This window comes from Dryobates pubescens, chromosome 23 (assembly GCF_014839835.1).
Source record: "Dryobates pubescens isolate bDryPub1 chromosome 23, bDryPub1.pri, whole genome shotgun sequence".
Lineage (NCBI taxonomy): Eukaryota > Metazoa > Chordata > Aves > Piciformes > Picidae > Dryobates > Dryobates pubescens.
The window spans coordinates 17,330,903-17,346,470 of NC_071634.1; the positions used below are offsets into that span (position 1 = coordinate 17,330,903).

Below are 15,568 nucleotides of genomic sequence, written 5' to 3' on the forward strand. Positions count from 1 at the left end.
AGTACAAATACTGCAAAGCTGCCTTCTACATCTAACTTGAATTCATTGGATCTAAAGCTAAGGAGAACTAATCAGTTGAGCAAAACCTAGGATGAGGCTTTATGCAGGAACCTGATGCCTCTGCACTGCATTCTCCAGAGCCTCTCCAGCTCCTCAAAACAATGTGCTGAGAAAGCACTGAGCAAATTAATTCTTTTTGTACCATATGCTACCTGTTCAGTATGTTCAGCTTCACACCTTTAAAAGCTGACCCTCAGGAAGTCTAGGTGAGTTCTCACAGCTCTATATGTAATCCAGTAAGTGCTGATGAACCCAAACTGCATCCATCTGTGCCCATGGCACAAAGTAAGTTCTGTTTCAGAAGTGGGCATACCTATGTAAATTAACCTCTAGTTACTATTTAAACAATTACAGCCAGGTTAGTTTGCATCACACAAATGTACAAAACGTATTAAGTGCTGCAAATACATTAAAGGAAATATTAATTTACAACAAATAGAATTAATATTTACTGTGCTTTCAAAGTAACAGCCAGTTTGTCCATGTCAGTGTAAGTGCAATGCATACACAACCAGCAGCCACTACAGACAGAATTATTAAGTATTCTTCCACAATTACATAGTCACAAACTGTTAGGGCTTTTCCCACTTTCCATCATACTGAAGAACTGTGATGATTTTAAGAGACTCTATTACACTTGTCAGTGATGTTCACAGGCAGTTTCCTTCCAAACTTCACCTTGCAGTATGAATCGCTACAGCTGTCTTGTTCAAGAGGCGACAGAACAATAGGTTGGAATTTTAGATTTGATGATAGCCACAGTTGCCTGTTGGTGAAAATACAACAGATTTAAACAAAACAAGGAGCACTGGCACTACAAGAGAGACAGAAGCTATTTAGGCTCAGAAAAAGGAAGATGAAGCCTGTAGCCTAAGCATATTGAGGCAAGATTGAGTCAGGTGTCAATACTCCAGAAGCTATTTACTAGCTGACGTTTGGTGATTTTCACAGGCATCAACCTTACCCTCCGGCCTGTACAAGAAGCTCACATACTTCCCTTAGCATAAGCATCTAGTTGCTAAATGCTGCAATGCCTAACATGGGAGTAAGAATTCATATTAGGCATCCTGGATCTTGCTTCATGCAACTAACCTGTTTGTTACACCAGTCTGAACCCCAGAAAAAAGTTTAGATCCCTTAGACAAATGGAGAATTTTCAAGAAAGAAGTAGCTCATTTAACCACTAAGGCTGCATAAACCTCCCAAGAAGGACAATAAAATGTTCCAAGCAACTTCCAAGAGATGGAAGTTGTTTTGCCACAGTTGCATTCACAGGTGCAGATTACTCAGACTCACCTTTCCACCACACTGCTCCAACTTTTGTAAAGCAACAGTAATTTTTTCTTTAAATTTCTTGTCCATTAATCTCCTTGAAAGCTATTGGAAAAGTAAAATGAAAGTTTGTGGCAAAATACAGCACAATATATGCAAAGAGGCTACCATAACTCTATTACTTCATTTCATTTTATGTTGGGAAAATTAAAGCCAAAAAGACATCACTTTATAGCTTGTAAATGATGTCAAAGTCAACCTAAAGAAAATAAAATATTAAGTGGTGAGAAACTTGAGTTCAAAGAAAGCCTAACTGTTAGGCAAACAGAAAATAAACTACTTGATTTAAGGTTTTTTTTCTTTTAGCAAAAAACTGCAGAGAGGTATCAAAAAAAACCCCAGTTATTTTCACAGCACTGTCCATGTGAAAAGTTAATACATTTGTCACATGAACTGAAATATATTGATTGTAATTGAAATACTTTAAAATACCCACACAACTGCAATCTGTCTCTTCTGCTGTAGCTAGCCAAAAGGTCCTTTTATTCTGCTGTAAAAGTGCACTTTGGAAGCAGGCTAAACAAAACCACAAGAAGCCTGTCTGACAGAGGAAGGATGACTGCAGGAGGACCAAGCCTCAAAAAACAACTTTCCATAACCCCACTCTGTGTTTAAGCAACAAAAACTTTGTGCAGAATTCTCACCTGAAGGAAGAGGAACTACTTGCTTATGCTAATTTATTAAAACTCTCACACAGTCTTTAAAATATTCACATGTAAAATGCAAACCTTCATTTTGCAAGAATCATAAGCTTCTCTTCAAAACATAGCATCTAGCTCACCTCAGGCTTGAATCTGGAATTTTTCTCAATAGCAGAGACAGCACTTCCATTATTCTCCAATTTATGTTGACAACAGGTTTTGGACCTTACTAGAACTTGTAAGTCACCATTTTACTGAAGATTGATAGACTTACACAGAGGAATATAGGAAGCAGCATTTTAGTGGAACTGCTGAGCTCTCCACTTAAATCAGTGCAGAGATTATTAAAGATACCTCAACAAAAGTACCATAAAACCCCAGATGATTTGTTACTACAGCATTAAAACTTACGTTTGAGAGTAGGTGCTTAAGGTGATCGTTAAGAGATGGGCCAACAGCAGCACTCAGCTGAACTAAAGCATCCAATCCCCTCCCGAATACTTCATCATCTGAATGGGCCTTCAGAGGAGCAAAAAGAGAAGGCTGTCATTAATACTTGTACAAAAGCACAGGTTCTTCAAGCTGCAACCACTGCATTATGGGTAATTAAAATTAAACCCACTGTGCAACTGCTATTTTGTATACTGGTACAAGTTCAGAAATACAAATACAGAATGACTGGGTATTAGCATCTGAAGGTAACATTTAAAAACCAAAGTATATTTTTAAAGTAGAAAACAAAAGTATCCACCAACTTGCATTTCTTCTGAGACCAGGAAACTAATAATCTGTTGCTGATGAACCTGAGTTTACTGGAGCAATGATTTCACTGCTTCCCAGCATATCAGAAAGAACTTTTTAACTGTAGGGATACTGAAACATTTTTTGTTACAAGTGCAATGAATTCAGGGCGATTCCTATGGAATGCAAACCCAAAACCCAAAGCCCATGCAACAGATTTACCATGGTAATATTTTCCATGTAGTCCTCCCCAGAACAAAAGGGAAAAAAAGCCAAACCAAGACAAAAAAAAAGTAAAACCCATTCAAATCTCTGCATGAAGAGTAAACCATAGAAGCTGTACCAGTGCAGCCTTTAATACTGGAACTAGACGAGGCAGCAAGGGAATGGCTTTCTCACAAGCACCTTCAACTGCAAGTAAATCTTTAAAGCCCTCCTTTGAAACAAATGTGTAGGGATGTCTTGTCTCTCGTAGACCCTGTTGCAAATGTAAAACCTTTGCTTAAGAGTGAGCCTTCTTTCAAACAAACAAACAAACAAAAACCTAAACCCACAAAACATTTTAGAAGAGCCACACAGCAGCAGGATCACGTTTAGATTTTGTTCCATCAGGTCAGAACATAAAATGCACTAACTCCACCATGTGGAGCCAGTGAGTACAACTCTGCTCACAGAACACTCCTTTTTCTTTTGGAACAGCGACTATTAAAACTCACATTATGAATACTGCCAATTCAATCAATATTTGGACTTCATGACCTTTAATCTAACTACCCAAGGTAACTTTTTCAAGTAGACCATGAACAAGAATAGGCTGTTTGTAAATGTTTTTCTACCTTGAAGGCAAAAAAACTACAAGAAAAGCAGGTGCACTGTGGAAGAAAAGACAAGCCACCCACACACAGCCCCTGCAAGACCAACAACTTGTAAACGGTACAAATGTGCACTTCTCATGAAGAAGTGACTAGAAGAAATTGAAGACTTCAAGCCCTGTGTCTGAAGTCTCGCTTCTTTCCATGACAAGAGCTGCAAATTACTTTAGGTACTGACAGCTTTGTTTAATCTTACAAAAAAACCCAACTCCTGAACAAGCAGCACCAGCACAAGCAGCCACAAAAATGCCCCCAACCCCCATTTCTTTATTCCAGCTATCGCACTAGAGTCAACATTTATTTAGGCTCCTGGAACATGTTTGGTGATAAATGTCACAGATGATGTTGAGAAAAAGAAGCCTGAACATCAGTGGAAGAGCAATAGCATGCATTATTTACAGGACCCTATTTCTACTGTATTAGTTCAATCTATCAAGGAGAGCACTCTTACTTCAGTAGGCAGGCTTTATATTGCAAAAGAATAAAACCAATTTTCTTTACAAAAGAACCTGCAAGGCCACAGAGAGATTGAAGTATTTCATTCAACAGCTGGGAATCTGAGATGCAGCCATGCCTTTGGTCAGTAACTCACAGATGAAATGGCTCTACCTAGCACTCTCAGAATGCTCTAACCAAACAATCACAAATGGTCTTGTCCATCTTCATTCATACAAGATGAAAAAACCAAACGTGTGAGTATAATTCCCTAGTAGGGCTAAGGTAGCTTAGCTTGGTAGAAAATGCCATTTGCAACTCAGAAGTCCTGTATCCTTAACTTGGCAAGAAAATTTGGTTTACCTCTGCCAGTGTTAGAAGAAGAGGATCAAAGGGAAGAGTTTCAGGACGGCATTCCCACTGCAGTTTGTGCTTTACTGAGCCATGCACTAACCTATGTAAAGAATAAAGTTTTAACAAATTAGTATTTGTTGTGAGTAAGTTTCACTTTAGATCATCATTTGCTATGCAGTATTACTATACTATTATAACCACAATTTCAAGGCATACTGCTCTTAGTGAAATGCATAATGCTATTTAACAGTGCAATGATTATAAATCTCAAATACAGCAGTTTTCAAAAGCCAAACCACATAGGAATCAGCAAATAACAGTTATTAAAATCACAGCTGGCTCATACTGACACAGAAGATGCTCCCTTTGCAAAGTGTATTTTGATAAGTGGCAAGAAACGTTTTCCTCAAATGACAACTGGTAATGAAACCAGTTGAAACTGAAAGGAAATCATATTGAATTCCTCAGTTACTACTAAGACACAGATAAAAGCTACATATTAACGATCATGTTATACGTGTGTGTATATATGTGTATTAATCATACAATAGATCTGTTTGGAAGACACCTCAAAGCTCACCCAGCCCAACCCTTGACCCAGCACTGCAGGGTCAACACAAAACCATGTCCCTAAGCACCAGATCTACATGCCACTTGAACACCTCCCGGGGACAGCAACTCCATCACTGCCCTGGGCAGACCATTCCAGTGTCTGAGAACCCTTTCAGTGAAGAAGTATTTCTCAATACCCAGCCTAAACCTCTACTGGCACAGCCTGAAACCATTTCCTCTAGTCCTGTTGCACCAAGAAGAAGAGGCTGCCCCCTCCTTGCTCCATCATCCCTTCAGGTATTTGTAGAGGGTGATGAGGTCTCTCCTCAGGCTCCTCTTCTCCAGGTCATGTGCTCCAGGCCATTCACAAGACTTGCTGCCCTTCTGATTACATAAATTGCCCTCAGGATTACATAATTTTTTGTTAAGTATCTCTGCACCCACTTGACACAACACTAAAGTGCTTATTGTTTAGGCAAGTATATAACAGAACAAAGTAACTTAAAATACCATGGATTATTATCTACTTACAAGTAGATTTGTTAATACCTGATATTGCTGACAACTATAGGATTCAAATGCTCAAGAAAATGTTGTCATTCAGACAAAAAGACTGCAAGATGCCTATTTAATAAAATGCTAATTTCATTATCTTTGTTAGTAGGGAGAAGTAAACACCATTACCTCAAGAAATCAATTTATTCATGATGGAGGTTTAGCAAATCAAATCTGCAAATACCTAACTATTCTTTTAAAGTGAGGCTTCAGTATTAGCACAGCATAAAAAAAAGGAGCCAAAAAACAGGAGACTATTTTAAAGATAAGAAAAAGCATGGAAAATTGCTTTCTGCTTTGAATAGAGTTCAGTATAAGAAATCTTTTCAGCAATCAGTGGAAACAAACAGCCTAATGGAAAAATGAAACATGAATAAATACATTTCCATCTGTTTAATTCTACCTAATCATGATATATATTATAAATAAAAACCAAACCAAGGCAACACACCTGCAGGGAATGCCACCTTTGGCATATACAGCAGCAAATGCAGACCGGCGTTGAGAACACCCACCAAACTGTGAGGACAGAAGGGAAAAAAGAGCATTATTTATTGAGAACAGTCATGTTGGATAACTAATATGAACATGTTAAACCTGCAGGTCACCAAAAAATGAACTTAGTCATATTGATTCTAAACTTAAGCAGATAAATGCACCACATACCTCTTTTTCACCCTAGAGCTGCAGTTCTTTTTGTCAGACAACTGCTTTTCAGAACCATCTGGCTAGGAAGCTATGAAAGTGAATAACTAATGCACAGCCAGTGCTCTCCTGATGGAATACCCTTATTTTTCTATTTTCTCTTGTAAATCTAAACCCAGATATGAGTTATCTCCTTAACTGACTAAGGCCCTATCATTTTCCTGATGCTCGTATTGTCGTTATATGGTAACATACAGAAGGCAGATTTACTCCAGTTCTGTCTTGATCTGAGTAGGACAGAAGTACAAGGTGGCAAGATGATATAAGGGTACTGGAAATCAGCAGGGAGGCTCATTCTGAGTGAGAACCTAGAAAACTAAGAGCTTCACGAGAGGAAGGCCTGCAGAGAGGTCTTTGGGTTTTTTAAGTACCTAGGGAATATAAAGGTTCCCATTCAAGCCATAACTGTACCGAAGCTCCTCTTTTCAGAAAGTAACAAACATACTACACCTCAGGCATTTGAGTTTAGAAGTTAGGGGCTGTATGATTAAAAACAGAAGTTCAAATTTACAACACAGGACCAAAGAAGCACATCCTCCAGGTGGAAATGGAAATGGGAGGAAATTCCTTCCAACAAGAGATCTGTTTGGATCAAACAGACTGAAAACTCCCCAGCAGTACGTACCGGATCAATAGTTTTAGGATTCAGCTTGTCACTAGGCTTTGGCTGTGGCTTGATTGCAGATTCTGGAGAATGTGTTAAAGGAGAAGATGTCTTACTTTTCTGCACTGCAGCCTTTGGTTTTATTTGGATGCCTGATGACATTATTAGAACGTTTTGTTCCTACAACTGAAGAAGATTATAAGCTTACAATAATTTTCATTCCTGCAAGACAGAATATCAAGGATTAGAATCCCCAAAGACTGAGCTGAACATTCAATCAAGAAAACCTGGATGAGTGTACTAGAAAAGAAACCCTTATTCCTAAGAAAAGGCAGGTTTTCAAATGTTAAAAAATTAAAAAGTGTTAGTTCTGAATATTATTATTTCTGCTTCCAGTGATAACGTCCCAAAACTTCTGGAGATATGGCACGTCATTATGACTCAGAGAAAGAATGAAATGTGGTGTCTCAGTTTTACTGAATGCTGAGAAACACATAATAACCATTCTCAAATTAGCTACAACACAAATACAAAGCAAAATTAAAATGGAATGTTTAAATCATTACTTCCAGACTGATGATTTAATCAGAACCAGTGATTCAAAGCAGTTCATTCCCACTCCTCCCTACAACTTTCAGAATACAGCCCATCTTCAGTGAGTCATTTAAAAAGCCAATTTTGTCTCTTCACAACACACAAAAACTTGCATGACACTTACACAAACTCTTCTGTTTGTAAAATGCAAATCAAAAGCAGAAATCATTTGAAGTCCTAAAAGACAAAAAATAAAAACACATGCAAAGAAAACCTACTGATTTTGTAAGTGCCACTGTAATCACATCAGAGTTGGAAAGTACATTTTTAACTATCAGAAGAATGTGAATCAAAATAGACTTATATTAAAAAGAAACCCCACCAGCTATGTTTTTAACATTAGCATTACATAACACAAAACAGTGCTATCAGCATCAACCTCTGAAATGCACAATTGCTCATAATGGGAACAGTCATCTTGCTAACAATAAGTATTTTTCTCAGAAAAGTATCTAAAAGTAATCTAGATGCATTCAAATTCTTTTACAAGGAGTAAACAAGGCACCTGCCAAGGACTTTGCTATGGTTTTCACTAATGACAGCATTTAGAGGCGTTTGAAAACTCATTGGTTGTACTTACCAAAGAATGTAAGTAATAAAAGATGTGAAAACAGGCAGGAAACAGTTAGCCCTTTGCAGCAAAAGATAGTAAAGGAGAGGGATAACAAATGAGATAACATGACAGTGTATTGGCAGAGGAGGAGGAGGCAGCAGAGTGGAGAAGTGAGTTTTCATATGGAGGTCTCAGTCTTCAAAGCAAGATGAAAGTTCTTGTGTAGTCATGAGCTGGGAAAGTCACACGGATTTGTGGAGAGATCAGACAGCAGAATTGTCGTTGTGAATCGAACAAGTGACTTACAAGGTTTGACACAGAAGTTAACCATCCTGCTGACAGATTAAATACTTCAAGCAAAGGGCAGGACTCCTTAAACAGAAATAGAGAAGACATCTAGAAGACATCTTGCAAAGGAGGAAAGCTGTGGCCTGGAGTTTGAGGCCTAGGAGAAGCTTAAGAAAGGTGGGATCAAAGACGCAGGATTTCAGGGCCTTGTTTTCAAGGCGAGGTTGACCTTCCTGCCTTAACTCCTGGAGTGCAGATTAGGGCCACCAAGCACCGTAACTGCCAAGAGGCTCAAACTGCAAAGCTCTAGCAAGTTGCCAAAAAGCCACCGGCCTTACCTTCGTGAACACCGTGAGACGCTGCGACATGACGAGGTGGGACACGCCTCAGGCCCCTCTCCCCTCCCCACAGCTCCAGGGGAAGCCCAGACGCAGGTGGCCAGGGGGAAGCGCCAGGCCGGTGGACGCCAGGCCTTTCGGGAAGTGCGACCGTTCAGTGCCCCTGGGGCTCCCTGGAGGATTGCAGGAGGGGAGCCGGCGGCGACACGCAGGGCCCGGCCCGGTGCTACCGGCCAGCCACAACGCACCCCCGAGCTGGCTAGCGGGCCCCGGAGACGCTTCTGCCGGTTGCCAAGGAAACTACGGGCCGCCGAGAGGCCAATCTTCATCAGCACGCCGAGCCCCGGGAGGGGCGGCGGAAGTGGGCGGAGCAGCAGCGTCCCTCAGTGTCCTAGGCACGGTGCGGGCACCCTGAGCCTGTGGTGCCGGCAGCGGAGTCGTGCGGCTGGCGGGCAGCGCTGCGCCGTGCTGCGAGCTGTGGCGCCGGGGCGGCCGAGCAAGGCTGGCGGCTGGGAACTGCCGAGGGGCCGAGGCACGGACTTCAGCTAGTCAGAGCTCAGCGCTTGCTGAAGAACGAGCTAAAATACGATTAAAAGCTAAAAACATTAGATGGTTGTAACGGGGATGGGGCACTGGCACCCATGTTTACGCACGTTCTTCCCAGGGAAAACAGCGTTTGGGGAATACTTTTATTTCTGTGCGATAGAGGTTTGGCTTTCAGGGGCAGGGCCACATTCCTATTTTTCCTATTTATCCCCCCCCTTTTTTTTCCTTCCCCCCAGCTAATCCACTCGTACAATACTGAAATCTCCCATCACAGTATGCATGCAAACACCATCACGCCTGAACACGATAAGGTAAAGGACCTTGTGGCAAAAGGCTGTGTTTTTTTCCTCTGCGGACCCTGTTGAGATGTTTATTCCTTCATGCAACCAACAATAAACCTCCAAGCAAGATGCTGTCATGGTTTGCTTACATTGTGTGGGATGCAAGCTTCCTAGTGCTGCATTCATTCCCACCATTTCACTAAGAGAAGCTGTTCTGCTGACTTTCCACAAAACCAAGCAAACGACAACAAAAACCACAACGAACCCTACAAACCCAAAGCAAACCAGAGAAGTGCACTGCTGGTGCTGGAAAGTCCTTGTCAGCTCTTTGAAAAACTACCTTTTGCAGTAGGTTTTGGGCTAAAGCTGGCATTTCATAACTAGTTTTATCTAACACAAACAGTTTGTATCTGCCCATAATGGGAAGTGGTGAGGACATTTGAAGTGTTAAAATACAGGGCTGAGTAACAGAATGCCTTTGAAATGCAGTAGATGTGGAAGACACTTCTTGGAAATCCAGAAGGGGAAAAAAAATGACAAATAATCCCAGAATGGTAGGGGTTGGAAGGGTCCTCCTGAGATGATCTAGTCCAAGCCATGTGCTAAAGCAGAAGGGAAGATATCTGTTTTGTTTCTAAGTGTTTTTAACAAAGCCAAACAGACATTACAGTGCTTTCACAAAATTTCTGAAGGCAATGGAGGAATGGATGTCTTTTTATCCATAAATTTTAAAAGCTGGTAAATGATCTGGGGAAAAATCCAATATTTGTAAAGCAGACCGTGCAAGTCTTTGAAAATCACACCACAAAAGGCAAACAGCATGATCAGCTCCATAATAAGGTAAAAAACCCAACCCAACCCAAACCAAAAGAACTTCTTTTCTGAGCAAAGTTTATTTTTAGATCAGTGTTTTAGTATCACTTTATACATATATCTGCTATAGTTGCTTTGTGAGTGCAGAGAAGGCCACGGCTACATTCAGACATGGAAGAAAGTAGTAGCACAATTCCCAAGTCAGTGGGGGGTATGAATCGCTGTGCTGCATGAGACAAAATACCACTCAGCAGAGCTGTGGAGTCAGCGCTCCACACTCCCACTGAGTTCCCCGAGGCACAGAAATGACTGGGTTCTAAACGACAAGCAAGACTCCAGTCCCTGTGCAAGAGCAGGACTTGGTTCAGGGTTCAGTCAGTTTCCTGGAAAATGCAAACCAAAAGAATGTTACAGTGTGGTGAGGTGTGTGGTGTGACAGGGAGGCCTGCTGCGCTTTGAGTGGGGAGTGCACGGGCAGCACTGCTCGCCTGGCAGTGAGATGGGGTGTGTGAAATAAGTCTAAGAGATACCTGCTAGATTGTGATTGCCTGATGGATGTGTGTCCCTTGATGTCTTGGGGCATTTCATCTCTTGAACTGGGTGAAATTGCTACACCTGGCTCTGAAGGAATTACCTTTGTGCAAGGCTCTTTGAGCCGTGAGGTTCTACATCACGGTGCAGCACCAGCACATCCCTCCCCATGCCGGGGCACTCCATGTAAGACATCACTACCTGCACCCTGAAAGAAATGTCATCACTCCTAGCAGTGTGTTAGGTGAGCATATAGAAATTTGAAACTGAGAGCTTACTCTGCACTGATCACTTCCATTTTCAAAATAGCAATGCTCAACCAATTTAAATAGAGCCAATGATTAATTAATTATCACTGTTGATAAAACCAATATGCAATTTGATTTTTTTTTAATTAGTCACAGTTAAATAGTTAAATACTGAGAGGGAGGAGAGTTCACCAAAGTGAAATGGATTCTGAAGCTTATGAAATTAAATCTGAGGCTTATTGGAATATGGCTAATTAAAAGAACATCACATAAACCAGTCACGTGTTAGATCTTCTTGTCTGAGCATATTTATACCTTTGCTACTCTAATTCGTTCGATGTGGTTTAGGCTTGGGACGTGGCCAGTGCCAGCTGTGAAGTGGTGGGGAGAATCTTTCTTCACAAGTGCAGACTTTTGAATACGGAAGGAAAGGAATTGGTATCTGAATTTTTATCCTCGTTTCATTAATTGTCATTGTCAACACTTCCCCCTCGATTTGTAGCAGCCTTTTGGTCAGACGGTAGGTGTTTTATACTGGTTTGTTTGCTACATTTTGCTAAACACAAGAAACTGATAGCCACAGACTGAAAAATTTATTCCTTTTACATCTTATTTTATTCTTTAATATTCATCTAATAATATACAAACCAATATATTTTCCTTTGAGATTATTTTAGAGGTTTCTAACCCCAATACAATTTTAACTCCAACTGAGGGCTTGCAAGTCTTACAATCTAGTAAGAACATTAAAAGAGCACAACGTGTTCCCCTAACTCAACATACTTGGTAATCCTTTTCATTTTTCCAGTTTCTCTGAAGAGCTAGGAATTCTCCTTGGTCTCTCAAAAAGTACACATTTAAAACTGAAATCTCCAGGAGTAGTTTTCTTAGATAGTCATCAAACACCATTCCCCATAGCTTTCATCCTGACTTAACCACTCTACAGGCTTTATAAACAGTGCTGTGTAAAAGAGAAGTTATTTTACAGGATTTGGCAATAAATGAGCTACAAAACAGGACCGCAGGTTCCTCTGCAAAGATTTAGGTGCTCCCGGTGCTGTCATTGACAAGTGATGCATCAGCTGATCAGTTCAGAGCAGCTGATTGTTAGGGTGCTGCACTGGGAACTGAATGGACGTTCTTCCTAGCTGGGTTGCAGGGGGCAAGAACCATATCAGCGGCAGCTGCTGCAGTTTTGTGTTTTCCCACACGGTGGCAATCACTCACTGCCTTGTCTGCCACTCCTGCCCTCTCCCAGAAGCTGCTGCAGCTCGGCTTGGGGAAGGAAACAAGGGAAAAACACAAAGTTTTCTGCTACTTCAAATATCAAAGGTTGTAAAATAGATGATGATTTTTAGTCTTTAATGGAACTGGAAGTATTTCATAGTTCAGTTGTCAGAGACGTGTTCTTTGTTAGGAAACAACTACTACTACTACTACTACTACTACTACTATTATTATTATTATTATTATTATTATTATTATTATTATTATTATTATTATTATTATTATTATTTCCCGCTGTAGGGCACAGATCAGTGATGATTTAGAAAGATACTGATTAAGAGCAAGTTCACTGGACTTTATAGCTTTGCACAGAACAAGGGAAATAATAATAAATAGGGGAAAAGTCCACAGATTCACAAGGCATGGTGAGAGTATTTGTACTTTCCCTTTCCCCCCACCTTTTTTTCCTTTTTGTTTTTCCTTTACAACAACAGGAATACATCCATGGAGTTAGGACTTCCTGGTTTACAGTGAACATGCTGGGGCAGAGGTGGTGTTGCTCTGCTAAGCAAACCCAATGATTACAGAAGTTGTGGCTGGGTACAGCGATGTCTTTCATAACAGAAACCAGACCTTCCAGCATTTTTCCAGAGTCCATGAGTTCCCTTTACTGGATCAGACATAAGGGAGGGCTGCAGTAAGAGCATCAGGCTGTTCTCTAAGGCACACACATCTTGGATGTACTGCTTTGCAAAAGCATTTAATGTCTTCCACACACCAAGCACAGCTGGCACTTGAGATAACAAGTCCAGGCCTGGTAGGAACAATTTCTTTGTTTATAATACAGAGAAGGTTTGAAGCACAAACTTAAGCTTCCTAGGACTCAATTGAAATTGGTGGCTGAGAGCTGCTGTAGTCATAGTGGGAAGGATGGGAGCTGTGGTAATAGTCTTGATTAAGTGATATAGATAGAATCAAAGATGGTGGTGCTGGTAGTAATAGCTTTTCTTCATCTTTTCTCTTTTCAGAAAGTGGTGTAGCAACAGCCAACAGCCCCTCAGTCCCTGCCTGCACAGGAGTAGCAACTGGGGCAAGTAAGGCTGCCCAGCTGTCACTTGATCCACTGGATTTCTACAGAAATAAGAAGGGAAAAAACCCAACTCTTTCCAGTAAAGTTGATAGGTGGGGAGGAGAACAGAGGTGCACTGGGATTCCAAGTTAAAGCAGTAAGAAAGGATGCAGGTGTGTGTGTTTAAAAATTAGGATATCTGAGAGGAACTGCAAAGACAGCACAGCAGAATCTTCAAGTTAATAACTTTCAACTTACTCTATTCATGGATAATAGTTCTGGTTTTCCAGTTCCACTTTCTGATATGAGACCTGGAAGAAGAAACTAGAGTATGGGGAAGATTTGAAGGAAGAACTACATAATGAATCAGAGACAAGAGAATGAATGAGACAAGAGAAGCTTTTTCTCTCTTCCTCATGATAGTATACTTCTGTGTTATTTATTCAAAATGCTAGACTATAAGCACATGAATTTTTGAGGAAGGAAAAGGAAAGGAGGAGGAGAATAAGGGTGGGGAATGAGTACCTCACTGCAGTGCCCAGCTGCAGGCTGCTCTGCTGTCATGGGGTGCCAGCATCAGTAGTTCCCCAGGTTCTGAGTGGGTGGTGAATCTCATGGGCCGAGCAGATTCCAGCAATAGATGGAGCTCCAAGGCTTGGGACTGTAAGCAGAATATTTATTGGTGGGACAAATCTCTTTAGCTGAATCCAGTAGTTAGACCCAAACATATCTAGGTATTCTGGTTTAGATGTGTGTACTTCTATTATTCCTTTCAGATTTACAGGTACAAATGCAGTTTCCTGACCACTAAACAGAGCAAATCTTGGGGGCTGGAGCATTAATTAGCTGTGCCTGGGAGCCTGTGGAAGTAGGCACAGAGCAAGTACAAATGTATGTAGTACTGCTTCCAGTGCCAGTGTGGGTCCAGAAGCACTGCATCCTGTGCCACACAGAGCAAGGGCTGTGGTGTTAATAAGCTGATGCACTCATGCCAGCAACTCTGCACCCCTGGACCTAAAATGATAAGGAAAAGAATGGCAAGAAAACTGCATGGCACCACAGTCAGTGAGAAGCCAGAAGGATTGTGTTAGCTCTCATAAAGGTCTGACTGGGTTTATTAACTCCAGCTCAGCACCACATTTCTTTAGTTCCTGGTGCAGTGGTTGTAGGCATGAGAAATCCTCTCTGCAATCTGAAAGCTCAATAGTTATTTTAATAAGAGAAAAACCTTATTTTTGCAAGACCCTGAGATATTTCAGAATTAAAATCACACTGTGTAGTGATGAGGGTTTCCCAAATTAGTTCCAGCTGAGCTAATACATCTACACAGCATAACCTGCTCCTTTCAGAGAGCTTTGTGCTAATCCCTACAGCACTATATCTGCATTAATGTGACTCTGTCCCAGCACAATTCACCCCACCTCTCAGTTTGGCTTAGTTTATGAAGTTTGTGAGACTCTGCATGATGCCCTGACTGTTTCCCAAGGTGCCTGATTGATGCATAAATGAAGATACCATATCTGCTGACTGAATTGTGAGGTGTTCACCAGGCTGGAGAAGCCGAAGGTCCAGCTGCACATGCACATGTATGTTAATTATCTATGGGGCTACAAGTTCATTATGAAAAATAGAAGCACCAAAAAGCAGAGGTGGCAATTAAATCCTCAGTAACAATCTCTTGATAACAGAGTGGAAACACCAGATCCAACAAAGATTTAGGAAACAAGACCACAAAAAGAAGTACCAGTTCCAGTGGATCTCTTTGAAGTACTGTAAAGCACTGAAGCAGAACCAGTTGGAGAATGGAATTGAGATTTAGAAGACTTGTGAGAAATTCTCAGCCTGCAAGTATGACTGTAAAACTTTACATGGGAACAGAAGTGTTCATGGCTAGAACCAAACAAACAGGAGAAAAACTTTAGATTATAAAAGGAAAGGTTCCAGACAGCATTAACCACAGATGTTTGGATATACCTCTCAACTACAAAGTAATTTACAGTCATGACTGAACTTGATCGGGCTGAAAAATGGCATATGACAGTTTGTACTAAAGTCATTGTTTCTGCACAGTAGAATACAATAAAACCAATTCTACCAGGCCTAGTTCAGTGCTTTTATGTGCCCTCGAGGCACCATTTATGCTCCAATAAAGGGAATTTGCACAATGAAAATTGTTATATCCTTGAATCACAACAATTCTCTGGCTTTTGTACTTGTGAAACTATAACA

The 15,568-nt window shown here is 40.9% G+C and overlaps 1 protein-coding gene across 1 annotated transcript; it reads right to left on the minus strand.

Moving 5' to 3' along the window:
- Positions 1-704: 704 nt before the first annotated feature.
- On the minus strand, positions 705-7,021 carry PACRGL (parkin coregulated like). Its single transcript, XM_009910460.2, has 7 exons — positions 6,873-7,021; positions 5,994-6,061; positions 4,445-4,535; positions 3,118-3,252; positions 2,445-2,552; positions 1,357-1,437; positions 705-826 (listed from the first exon to the last, which is right to left on the minus strand). The coding sequence occupies exons 1-7, from the start codon at positions 7,011-7,013 to the stop codon at positions 770-772; spliced, it is 681 nt and encodes a 226-aa protein (XP_009908762.2). The 5' UTR covers positions 7,014-7,021; the 3' UTR covers positions 705-769.
- Between the last annotated feature and the right edge of the window lie 8,547 nt (positions 7,022-15,568).